Source organism: Lepidothrix coronata, unplaced genomic scaffold (genome assembly GCF_001604755.1).
Source record: "Lepidothrix coronata isolate B3197 unplaced genomic scaffold, Lepidothrix_coronata-1.0 Scaffold59, whole genome shotgun sequence".
Taxonomy (NCBI): Eukaryota; Metazoa; Chordata; class Aves; order Passeriformes; family Pipridae; genus Lepidothrix; species Lepidothrix coronata.
This window is the reverse complement of record NW_016690239.1, coordinates 2301580-2315612: the sequence shown is the minus strand read 5'-3', so window position 1 is coordinate 2315612 and position 14033 is coordinate 2301580. Positions and strand designations below refer to the sequence as shown.

General features: G+C 35.1%; 1 protein-coding gene across 1 annotated transcript in view; it reads right to left on the bottom strand.

Moving 5' to 3' along the window:
* PLXDC2 (plexin domain containing 2) overlaps positions 1–14033 on the bottom strand; it is a 254364-nt gene that overhangs the window by 52783 nt on the left and 187548 nt on the right. Inside the window, exon 7 of the mRNA XM_017817251.1 lies at positions 6750–6849. Coding sequence (XP_017672740.1) covers positions 6750–6849 — 100 coding nt within the window. The remainder of the gene's footprint in view (positions 1–6749; positions 6850–14033) is intronic.

Genomic DNA, 14033 nt, shown 5'->3' with positions numbered 1-14033 from the left:
ACATGCAGGCCTAGATTCTTTTGAAAGTTTGACTTATATATACCATGCTTAGATCCTCAAAATGCACTTTTCCTATTTAGAACTCTGAACCTGTATCCCCTTAACAAAACTGGGTTAAAAAGCTAAACTCAACAGTATAAACAGAAAAATGAATACTCTCTCCCCTGATGCTTTCCACTCAACCTCCTCACACACTCCTGCTGCAACCCAGGACACACATTGCCTATAACTCAGGTGGAACCTTTTTTCCCTTGTCTTATGCTGTCTATTTAGCTCTTTCACAAAAAAACCCCACTAGTGGAGAATCACAAAGAGCTTATGAGCCCATGTAGCTCAGTATACACCTTAACATGACAAGAACTAGTGAAACTATTTGATGCAGTAATAGATAAATATTTAAGCATCATATACAGGTATTTTGCTGAAAAGAGGTATTACATAAGGTCTGGCAGGGAAGGGAGGAAAGGAAAAGGACTTTTTGCATGTGTTTATACTTTTGAAGTACCAATCCCAGTTCTGAGTGACAGAAAATATGTATTTTTCTTCCAGTCAAGAAAACATTTTACATTTCTATGTCTGAGTTTCTCAAACACACCTTTTTAACTGAATAACTCATATTTTTCAATAACAGATTCTATTTTTTTATATTTGGTTTAATTTTTATAGCATGATTTAAACTGTTCTTTGTTTTGTTTCTGTGACATGTACATGTGCTATCTTTGAACACAAGGCCAAAGGTACAGTCCCAGCAGAAAAATCTGAAGAAAACAGCAGCTACTTGAGGTAAGAACATTCCTCAGTGACCTAGAGATATAACGTGGTGGGTCAGAAGGCCAGTGGAAAGAATCCTTTCAAGGGATTAGACAATGGATTGGTAAATTATAAATGTGCAAGATTCTGGTGTGACAAAATACTTCTATGTGATTTTATCACAGTATTATTAAACTAAATGATACCATATAAGTATTCAGCAAAAGAGAACTGCCAGAATTGACTAAATGTACTAAATAGGGAGAGCGCTCTGGAGATGGATCAGTACCAGGAGAGCACCAGTGATTTCTTAAGATGTCTGAAGGCTCAGTAGCTCTTAAAAAACCATTCTAAATATATGTCTGACAGATGCATAATCTCTCAGTATCTTTTCTATTACATATCACTTTTCCTCATACAGCATTCCTCAGCTAAAACCTGCAATACAGTGGAATGTGAAAATACCGGAGAAGTAATTCTGAGTTTTTAAATTATATATTCGTACAAATAAAAACCTTTGCTTAAAAGATTTCTAGGGAATTGGGATTGGCCATACATACAGAAAAAACTGCTAAACAAGGCCATATGTATTTGCACAACTGCATTTTCACTTTTAAGTTTTGCTGATAGAGAACACACAAATGGTAAGAGGGTGTATTTGATTATCTAGAAGCCAATTTGAAGTAAGCAATTTATGAAACATATCCAGCGAGCTGCAAGCAGTTTGTGAAAAATATAAGGCCTAGAGAGGGGTGGGGCACAGCTGCTGTGCTATACAGCCACGGACTTTGCTTGGCAGCAATCTTGTTTAACATCACTGACCGAATAAAACCTTCAGGCAAATATATATTTTGCCAGCCTGGTATGTCTGATTGCCATCACCACAAAAGACAGGGGAATCAGAATGACATTCTGATTTGTTTTTAACAGCTTTGTATTGCTAAAGTTAAAGGGTTGGACTTGATGATCTCAGAGGTCTTTTCCAACCCTGTTTATTCTATGATTCTATGAATATTAACTAGCTAATTCTTGAGGTGCTGACACTGGGACCAGACATGCCTGTAATCCAAACACCACCATGATTGCTCTTGGTCATTGACTATTACACATATCTGAATTTAGATAAAAATTCAGATCCCCTAGTTGTACTAGTTTTATCATTCTCTTAAAAAAAAATCCTTTCAAACTTGGAAGCCACAGGTCAAAGACATATGATCTGTGAACAAGCAAACCAGTGAAGTCGGTTCTGAAAACACCTTCTTTATGAACAATGTAGAAAAAACCATACTGTCCCAATGCTCTGTGTCTACCAAAAATCATTTACTTTGAAACTCTCCATGTCCTTTCAGATTTACCTTAATTCCTAATGCCAGCTGAGTAGCTCTTAGTACAGGATCTAGGTGTGAAAACTTTGCTTTACTCCCTTAACCCACTATGTTCAAAGCTGCCTCACTCTGAGACTGGTCTGTGGTGGCTTATGAGAATATTTTAAACTTTGATCACTATCATGTTGCCGATGGTCCGCAGCATGTCCATCTCTTTCCTCCACCGCTCCTAAATCGTACATCTAGTGCAAGGAACCCAGCAGCTCTTTTGTACCAGCAGACAAGCACGCAGGGCTGGAGGGGCTGGTGCTCTGTGGGGTTAGTTACTCTAGTGGAAAGGATGAATAAACACTGAGAATTTAGACCAATAACTATGAGACCCACTTCACACAGGGATAAATGACAACTTTGCCAGTAAGGCAGCAGCAAATTAGACTGCAATTTCCCAAGTGGTGCTGCAAGTTTATACAATAGACATCAAAACATAAACAGCTAGTCATCTTTTACCCTACAGGAAGGTAATGCCAAGGTTCTTTCAGAGGCTTCACTGCTGTAAACAAACTGGAGAGACATCTTCAGCAAATAGTTATAACATGCAGAGTTGTCACTTAATTGTATGCTTGAGGTACACTACACATTGAGTGACACTAATTGCACCAAAACTGGAATATTAATAACACACAGCTACAATTTTGTTTCTGTACACAGTGTTGTCGAATAATTTCAGTGTGATTAAATGTTGAGTTGTCAAGGTATGGATTTCCTAAAAAAGCTGTATCTAATACGGTATAGGCCAAGATCACAGAGAAGTATGTCTCATTGTGGAGAAAAACCTACTAGCCATTATCTCTAAGTGCGAGACTGTGTAGATCCTCTGAATCGGACACTCTCATTTTACCAGTGTGTTTCACACTTTTGTGGAAAACAAAGAACAGTCTGGGAAGGTTCACTGGTGGGCTTTTTTATTTCTGAAATACAAAAGGGGGTTGCAGCAAATGCTTTTTTATTTCTTCTTCTTGTCCAACTAAAAGCTAATTGAAAGACAATAGGGGAGAGAGCACTGAAACAAAGGACAGAAATGTAGTAACCCTGAAGAAAAAGAAAAATGGAAGGGGGAAAAGATGGTCATGAAATTAGAGAAAGATCTTGAGAGTCTGCAGAAGAGAGAGAAAAGAACACCACAGGCAACTGAAAGAAGGACCAAGAACAGAATGGCAGTGATGGATGAGAAATAAACAGGAAATAAAAGGGAACAGGGAAGAGAAGGCGGTTGCAATGGGAAAGGGACAAGGCTCCTGAAGCAGTGAAGATGTTGAAAAATAGAGAGAAGACTTGCTGGAGGAACACATAAAGCTATCTCCCAGCTTTTTCATCATCAATCATGTGTTGTCTAACTGGAAAACATCCAAGAAATATTCTTGGTGTCTTTGTTACAAAAGGAAAAATAGTGTACAAGTGTTCAACCTGTCTGAAGAAGAAATCAAGGTGGTCCCTCTAACTTATCTTACAAATCAGAAGTAGAGGTCCAGAGCCTGGCTGATTTCAACTGAATTACCTGGAAAAATAAGAAACTTTTCCTCTGAAATTAATTAATATACTTACTTTGCCATTTTTGCTGTCATTTAAATTTCAGAATTTAGGGCTTTTCAGGTTAACCTTGCTGTCAAACAGAAATTTACTTCCCTTCACACATTACCATTCATTCCAAAACACCTCTAGAATATATATAGGCAAATCTAGATCTAGATCTAAAAGATAAAATAATGGCCAATCTGCAACAATATAGTAGTACCACATATAGGCTTGAAAGTAAAGACATTGTCTATATGCAAGAAGTAGTAGCAGATCAAGGAAAAGTATCAAAAAGAAAAGAGGGAGAAAGTCACCTGCGAAAAACCTCCTGTCTCTATGCTCTAACTTTTAAAAGATTTTGTGTAGGTGCCTGTATTCTTTTAGGGGCAGGTGAAAGGGGTATTACTGCAAAGCCTTTATATAGGATTATATTAACAAAAATAGGTATAAAATGCTCAAGGTCCTCCATTTTAAAAAGTTCAGAAAATCCTTCCTTTTTGCTCTTGACTCTTCAAGAGGATACTTTTCAGCACTCATTAAAATGCACTTTTGAAATGAAATGGCTGATCAAAAAGTAAGATTGCCTCTCCTTAGAATGAAATAGGTTTGTCTTGCTTTTGAACCCACCTTTCAGAAGAATTAAAAAAGTTATTACCAATGTTTTGGACAGTACCTCTGAAAAAAAGTCTGATAAATAGTTCTAAATCTTCTGAAAGTACTTCAATAAAACTAGGACTGTTATACTGAAATTTTGGTATGCTGAGCATACAGACTGCACCAAAGACATTCAGCATCTTTGAAAACTGAGAGGATATTTTTGTTCAAATTGGCTTATGTTGCAGTTACTGTCTCTTTCCTTTTCAAATGCACAATATATACAAAAACAATAAATATACAAATGACAAAGGTCGAACATGAAACAGCAGAGTTTGGGGGATGCGATGGTGGTTTGTTTTTTTTTTGTTTTTTTTTTAATAACTAGCCATGAACATAAAGGGAGACTGGGTTCTTTTGATGGCAAAATCTTTGCAAAAGTGATAACCTAGAGCAGCTAGATATACTTTGCCTTCTTTTGGGATAGACAGCAATTTATATTTTTCAATTGCCTTAAGGAGCTAACAAATAAAGTAAAATAACAATTCCATCATATCACTTTTTCAGTAATTGACTAGCCATAGTTGATTTGACACCTCTGAAAAACAAGAATTCAAGAATGTGCATATTTTAAGGGCATCTGATACTGGCTTTCTATGGACCAACATTATTTACCAGTTCTGTCAAGGTGTTATTATATTGCCCACACCTATCAATATTAACCTGTTTCGTGGAAAACACAACTGGCCTTCAGGAAAATCTACTGTAAAAGGAGCTTCCCATGATTAATATTAGCTCTTGTGTAAACTGTAAACTAGCAAAAGTAATCATGAATTACCACCATCCACAGAAGTGCAAGCTAGAGGTAGTTAGGGGGAAAAGCATTGCATTGCAAACAGTAATACATGAATAATGCTATCAAAACAGTTATAGCAGTGTTATGTTTTATACTCCTTACCCACACTATATTCTCATTTCACTTGTCAGAAAGTGTCATGTGAGAAAAAAAATTACAAAAATACTAACACCAGAAGACTAGTAAGTAATTCTGCATTCATGAAAACCAACATTATTTAGTGCCAGTGAAACAAGGTGCGTGTCTAAAATATTGCTACAGAAAGAAACATTCAAACTAGAATAAAGACTCACATATACCATATGTTTTCCATACAAATATGTAAATCTAAAAAAGGTTTTTTAGTGGTGTTTGATTATGGAGGCCTGATGTCAAAAGATCTGCATGCTGCTTGCATCTCTTACATAGAATTTCTCTGTGACTGTTCTCATAAACCATTTGCATAAGTCAATCAACCTAGTTTCCACCTGAATCCATTTTTGGAGCTCTTACAAGCTGAAGATTCAGAAATATTCAGATCATTCCCTTGCAAACATCACTCACATTACTGAATTCGATTGCCTAGATTCATTTGTTCTTAAACACTCAAAACCAATCCATCCAACCATAGGCACATCACAATTACAAATTTCTGACCTCTTAAGTGAAATCTGAGTGTGCCAACGTCATTTACACTACTCTGAGCTCATAACAAGTAACAGATGGTACTAAAATTTTCCATATTCCCCATGACCAGACATATAGGATTTAATCTCCCTCATGTTAAAGACTGTTTATATATTTATGTGATAAAGATATAGGATAAGCTGAGAGGCAATGGCACTTATAACTTCATTATCAGCCTCATCTGCAGTCTGTCTTAAAGATGGGCTGGATCAGGTCAGTCTCTGTGAGTTTTGTCTGCACCACAGGGTGTCTCCTAGGAGGCTAGTTCAAGCACAGCTGCTTCCATATACACCCTGCTATTAGAGGATCACTAAAAACTGAACTTAGTAATTTTTTTCCAAATAAGTAAATAAAACCAGCAGACTCGAAAAATGAACATATTCTCTAATGGCTAAACAAACTCAAAGGGTTCTGTATACACTGTGTTAAAACAAAGCATTGAAGAAATCACACTTGATGTCCTGCTATTCATTTTCAGTCAAACCATATAAAGTATAATGAAAGACAGGGAAAATCAAATGTCACCTGCAATACAGTTGCCATGACTATGTGAGCCCAAGATGTTATCTAATAACTACATCTCCTCTTCTTTCCTCTCACTAAAATGTATATAAAGTATCAAGAACTTCCAGTCTGGATATTTTTAGATACAGATGGGTTTTTTGAACAGGGTGATTCTTCTTCTCTATGAATAAGGAGACATATTTCAAATAAAGTATCTTATGGAATACCAAATTGTGCTGGTTGACAGTTTAATTTGACATTATTTGACTGGCCATTTAATTTTATTTACTTAATTTATCAGTTCAAAAGAAACAATGACAGAAAAAGCCATACTGGGAATTATCAAGCAAATAAAATTACACTTGAATTAACAAGCTGAAATTAGCTAAGTGATTTGTTGTGCAGCTAATCATCCTTGATAAAATTAGCTTATAGTAATTTCTAAGCCTCCAAACCATTAGCACCATTACAATTCTACATACTGGGAATTTGCTGGATCCTGTGCACAACCACAAACGCATCTGAAAGTCCCACTTTCACTGGGTGGTTGGTTGAACTTATCTGTGTTACAGCGACAGGAATCTGGAAGACAAAACAGGAAGATATATATGAAATATTGAACTAAAAAAGCTCTGGCTAAAAATAACAACACTGACAAAATGAACATTTAGTCAGTGTAAATTGCAAATCCTAAATAAAATATTTTATACAACATAGCATAATATGACCAAGAATTTATTGAAGATAGAAATTACTGGTTTTAATTTGAATTTTAATGTATTTTCCTTTGCTTCTTATGTAACAATATTCACATTAACACAGGTAAAACAATTGTTAATGACAAAGCAGAAAAAGGTAGTAATTGTGAGCAATTTATTTCCCTCAGTTGAAGAAAAAGTAGCATGATATGCTAGTAACACTCAGGGAGAAGAAGGCAATACCCTCTCATCTACTATTGAACACAAAACCAGCATATCTTGCTTCTCCAGATATCAGACCTAGTATTCAAAAGTTCTATCGAAGACTGAGAAGGAGACATAAATTTTATGCCTAGCAGTTCTCCAGATGGCACTAGCAGAGTAAAATTAATGAAATGCCTGGATCAATTAGCAATGTTAGACATTGCAAAAATTGCGAAGATGTAACTCAGACAAAAAAGAGCACGAGGTAGAGGATTGGGGACTATGGTCTAGAAAGAAGCAGTTCTGGAAGGAACCTCAGTATTGTATTGGATGAACAACTCCAGACAGAAGGGATATCATAGAAAGAAAACTTAATTGATACGATATTTGGTTACACAAACAGTGAAATATAGCCTGGGAGTGGGGTGGTCATTTTACTTGTACCTGAACATTAGATCATTGCTGATAGTACCTGAACATTAGATCATTGCTGATACATTACACAGATTTTGAGGGGATATATTTCTTAAAAAGAAATTAAGAGAAGGAAGATTAAAAGTGTCATAAAAATATGTTGTAATCTTCAGTTCTCAAATGACATTAACAGGAGGATTAAAGAGGTCTATCTATTTGGCTTCTATTTGGTCTATCTTTTTGATAACAACAAAGGGATAAGGGAAATCTGGCTAGATATCATAAACAAGTACTACCACAGGGAGAAATTACTCAGGGTCTTCTTTTATTCTAGGACAGAAGGATATAACCAGAAGTTGGAAACTTCAGACAGGTACCTTCAGAGTAGAATAAGCTACACGCTTTTATAACTGAATGTAATTAACCACTGGGGTAAACAACCAAGAACAATTATGATTCTCTACCCATTGCTGCTTTCAGATCTCAGTTCGATGTCTGATATTTCAAAGCTGGTCTTCATTTAACCAGAAATTACTAAGATGAAGACAGATGGAATTGGATTAAGTGTAAGACAATGAGAACCAAGGTGTTAGTTTAGCTAATCTAATAGTCTCCTCTGGCTTTACCTCTGTAAAACTATCAAAATTATACTGTCGGCCAGTACTTTTCACATAGGAGAAAAGTGCCAAACTAAAAATCTGATTATTTTTTTCCAGTGAATGAAGATTCAGTTCTGCCTACATGTCAATTAATGTCATGACTTCTGGTACTTGAATTAAACATCATCAGTTGTTCTCCTTGGAAAATACCAGTTAGTTATGCTTTTTCCTGATTACACCAATAACTGTTTAGTAAAAGCTGAATTTAAGAATACTAACACAAAAAGTAGGTTCTGTTGAATTTAACATTGTAATAAGTTTTCATTTCTTTTACTTAATTTAGCGACTGTTTTTTTAGGAGTTCTTGCACACATGATCTGCTGTGGTATAAAAAAGTCACGAGACATTCTTAAATCAACATGAAAAACAGAAGTGGCTTGGAAATACTAGTAATACATCAATTTAAATTTGGCTTATATCAGCTTAGCTCTGATGCAGTTATTGGAGAATACAACAGAAGAAGGCTGGAAATCATATTTTCAAATTCTTCAAAATAAAAGACTCACTAAGATCAAAAATAAGTCTATAAATTTTCTCCAGAATGTAAATATAAACAAAATAAGGGAATTATTCATAGTTGCAGAATACTAAGAAAAGCTTACATTAGCTGTCAAAGAAACTGTCTTAAAGAATTTCAAGGATACTCTAGAGAAATTATTGAAAATTAAGTTAGAAAAAGCACTGTTTAGAAAGATGCAATGACTGTTTCTTTTCCAAGTTAGGGAGGGAACAACAGATGAAGAAAGGACAGAGAATGTAGTTGGAATCAGCATTATGAGTATGTGTGACAAAATATACTGGCAAAATTGGCAGCTCAAGGCACAAATTGTGTCTGATGCATGAAAAGAATCATACTAATTTGTGTGGGTAAGTGTAAATCAGAGGAAGTTGCACTCAGATCTCCTTGAATAAGACTCCTTTATTTTAAGTCTAGTGCCTTTTCACATGTTCGTTATGAATTTGTGAATTATTGAACAACTTCCCTCAAAAATTATGAAAACAGTAAACTAATTTTTCTCTTTTTTTTTTCACCCCTCCTAGGAAGGAGTAATAGACTCTTGCAGTACTAATGCCACAAGTGAGTTTGTTTTGGTTTGGATTTTTTAAAATAAATTTAGTTTCATTTCAACGTGGTTCAGGAGAAATTAGAAAAATCCCTAGCAGAAATAACTCAGTAGATTTTGCCAAAATCCTTAAAGATGTCCACACTCTTCTACTGGGCATTCTAGTGAGAGTAAGGAACTTGTGGAATAATTTTCTAAAACAAATAAGGAAGTTATAGTAGGGTCCAGTCTAATAAAAGAAGTTTAGATATATGTTTTAGAAATAGGGTTTAGGAGCAAGTGCTTGTGTAAGCTTAAAAAAAAAATCAAATTTGTTTAGCCAGCTTCAAACTGAAGGGCAGCCTGTGTCAAACAGTCATACAGACAGAAATGCAGTCAAACTAGAAGGGAAACCATGATTCAGGAACACTCTTATTCTCCTGAAAAATTAGTGTCATTAAACTTGTATTTACAAAAACATATATCTGTTTTTTAAGGTGAGAAAAAGAAATTTGTAATGAGTTTACTGAGTGCCATATTACAGGTGAAATCTTTACATGAGATGTCAAGATAAAATGGGCTTTTGCTACATGCCGGCCTATTAGGAAACATGTCCTTTTGACAGAAGACTTGTAGTAAATATTAAAATAATTTGCTGAAAATTAGAGCAAAACATTTGTAGCAAGCAGATAGCTCCTGTTCTGAATTCTTCACCTGAATGGCAAGATATGTCATAACAGGCCAACATGTGAAATAGCTGAACAGTAAGTTAAGAATGTGCAAGTGATTGCTAATGGGTAGCAGTGATTTTATGGCATTACTTTCAGAGAATACCTTTTAGCTAGAATAATTCCAAAGTGCATGTTAGCTCTACCACAGAAAATATGAATTTTTGTGTTGTACAAGTCACTAGTTTATGAATAAATGCACACTAGCACTGAGGCCATTAATGTCCACATTTTGAATTATATACCTCGACAATGGGGAGAAAGGTATTTAGAATTCATTCTGAATTCTATCTATCACTGGGACCAGTAATTCTTTTCAACTTTGAGGTCATGCCAGAATCTCATCCTTCAAAAAGGAAGAAAATCATGGCCTCTAACCTTATTCTGAAGGAGATGGTAAGCAGGGTGCAATTACTGCCTCACTTCAAAACTGAGTAAAAGACCAAAGACAGAGTATGTTGCAAAATAATAATGAGGAACAAAATAATAGTGCCTATATAGTGTTTTCACTGACAGTTTCCTAAATAGCTGTTAATTACTCTACAGGCTAAACTACATGAAACCTACTCATGAGTTTTAAATTGCATAAAATGACTACCTCAAAAATCAAAGATCCTGTTTGCATGTTAATATTTTTGATAACAATAAAAGAGGCAAAGAAATGCCAGGCACGTATAACATAAGCAGAACATCCATCAGGAAGATTTTTTTTTTTTTTTAAATTTCTGTTAGTTTTCAGGCAACAATAACAAAGTTTGTAGTCTTGTTTCTGAAAACAGTGTATTTTCACCACACATAGCAGGAGTATAAATTTTATTTAAGTGCTAGCACTTTACCAGTTTCATTCAATTCTGTCTCCCTTCCACAAGAGAAAGAAATTATACTACAAGTTTCTTTCAGAATTTTTTTCAAACTTCTTATATTGGGAATTTGAACAAGCATTTCAACTTTAATAATGGTTTCCGGATGACCACATAAACAGAGAGTCATTACTATTTAAATGAACAAAGAAAGCCTTCAGGCTACTGAAATTAAGAAAAATACCCTAAACGATTAACAAGGTCTGTGGTACCTTTGCCTATTTTTTCCTGTATTAATCATTGATAGAAAAAGAAACAAAATGATACACTAAGGAACATTAGCTCTAAGCATCAATGGGAAAAGACTATACAGAACAGTTATTTTGTTCACTTAGAAGCAAAACTCTTGAGAATTGAACTTGAGTGAAATTTAGAACATAAGAAATGAGTATTCACTACTAATTCCTAACAAATATGCCTTCACAGAAATTTTTCTTTATTACTTTGTTCTGTTGGCTAGTTTGCACTGTAATGTATTTCATATGTAGTAGAGGTGCATCAATAAAATTTTCTTGTTAGCTGTTTCCTGACATATTGGCCCTTTGCCAGAATTCTAACAGTCAGCATAAGCAAAGTGATATTTAAAATTAAAGGTATGTGCACTGTAAACAAAGTAAATTGCTAAATAAATAAATACTTTACTTGCTATAGGACCTTGCTATATTTCAAATTGTTTTCACATTTTGAAAACTTGACTATACAGCTCCTTCTCCTAACATTTAACACTTCTGAAAGATATTCTGGTGTCTCCATATTTCTCTATCCTGATGATTCAGCTCCTTTTCTAAATGTTTATTTTTTCAAAATCTGTTCTAGATTTTGGATAACAATTGTGAACTTCATGTTGCCTCCTACTGGGAAAACAACAGAATGCAGAAAATTGGGCAGAATAGCTTTCATACTCAGCAAACCTCAGCCGAGATCTTGTCTTGGTGGTCAACAGGTTTATGAGGTAGCAAACCTTGTTTGGGAGCAGCAAGGATGTGAAAAAGGGAATCTCAAATGGTTTGAAAAATAAAAAATAGAAGGTAAAATTTACCCAAAGTGCTTTAGACATAAAAGTCCCTACTTGTACCTCCCTTAAATGTATAAGGTAGATTCTTCAAGATAAATGTGTCACTAGGGTAGAGCCCCTATGGGATGCTTTATAAAGTTACTGGCAACCTGTCTGCTACATTTCTTACGTGGTGCTTCAGCTTGGAGATTTCAATGACAATGCCTTGAAGACCTCGCAGATTTGCCATACATCACTGTCATTTCTGATGGACTGTGATGCTAAAATAAAATGGCACCAAAAAGACAGTAGAAATCTTCTTGTGCAATTTTTAGTCATGCTAGTGAGCACTTACACAAGTAATCCTACTGGACTTAATGACAACATGACTCACCAGAAATGGTTCCAGAAGGAAGGACTTCCTCAGAAAGCAATGGATTCTGCACTGGAAAGTAAATAAGTTCCTAGCCAGATGTATCAAGACTAATATCAAGTTTAAATTTGTAAGTGTCTTGTTTGTTCTTTTCAGACAACTTGTGTCTGATCAGTGATGGGCAATTTTATTTAATTTTCCTCATTTAGGAGAAAAGCTGAGGTCGTTGTAATGGAGTAAAAGCTGTAAATAAAGAAAGCAGTCTTCTGGAAGTCTCAGCCTCCTAATCTATTCCCCAAGCAATTTCTAATGGTATACACTAATTTTAACTTTCTAAAATTTTACAAAAATCTTTTGTCAAAAGATTTACAGATCATTAGTGTGTTACTATTATAATTTTAAAAGTCTCTTTCCTTAGCTATATGCAATAGCTCTAAAGTGATGTTTAATAATTCCATTCAGGACAAGAATAACTCATGACAAGGGGATGAGTTAAAAAATTCAGCACTAGGAAAAAAGAATATTATTTGATTTGTAAATTCAAGTTTTCTGTCTCAAAATTAACAAAAAGGACATTCATAGCTCCTCCCCACAAAAGCACTGTGGTTTTGGAGGAAACTTCCAGTACCATAATGAGAGCAAGCAGCCTGTGCCATTGTAGCACAGAAATTGTTTATCCACAGATTAAATGACACACTTGCATACGATTCTAGGGAACCACTTGTTATAAAGGAGGTGGCCCATTTCTTCCTTCTCCCTAAATGAATAAAGTTTTCCACTGCCCGACACTCTGCATCATCAATTACCTTTATGTAAAATGAATGCAAGGTACTTTCAGTTTAGAGCAGCAACTAGTATCACTGACATTAAATTCATTTTGCACAGGGCTGGAGAGTAACAGAGAGGGCAGAGAATAGTAGACTCCTGAAAATGTCACCATTTTAATGTCTGAATGCATATACATATATTTTGTTCTTGACAAAATTATCTTAAAATTACAAATGGAAGTACTGTCCCTCCCCATCTCTCTGGGTCTTGAAGGCAGGAAATTTTCAGCAATCTTTAGAAGTTTTTGCCTTTCTTTGAAAAGATTTCAATAACAGGAGATAAATGAAGCTCTAGTCCACGATTCTTTGATCAAGCATAAGCTCTATAGTACTATGTAAAGTAAAGCTTACATGAAGTTGGATTCAAAATGCAAAGAAACTGCATTTTCATAGATGAAGACTCTAGCCTGTACCTAACATTCAGGAAAAGAATCTAAGCAGACCTTGCATCAGCATGTCTTTTATAAGAAAAGGATAGCCAGGTATGTGGGCATACCAGAAGTTTCTTGCGAATATGGCTGCGAGGTGAAGATATATGACTGCTGCTAGTAGACTAACCCAGATCCTCTCTAGCTTTCTAGTGAAGGGGATAGGAGTGTTATTATTTCTGCTGCATTAAAGGTGCATGGCTACAATACATCAGAGAGAGAAAAGAAAACAGATTTCTCCAAGGCTGGACAATCAGTTGTATCACTGATTACATTTCTTTTACCACAAGGAGTATAACAGAGACTTACATCTTGAAGAGAAAGTCACAGTTTGCATGCCAAACAGATTAAACTAACAAAACCAAACCAAAAACCAAACCAAACCAAACTAATGAGAAAGAAAGAAAGAAAGAAAGAAAGAAAGAAAGAAAGAAAGAAAGAAAGAAGGAAAGAAAGAAGGAAAGAAAGAAAGAGAGAAAGAAAGAAAGAAAGAAAGAAAGAAGGAAAGAAAGAAGGAAAGAAAGAAAGAGAGAAAGAA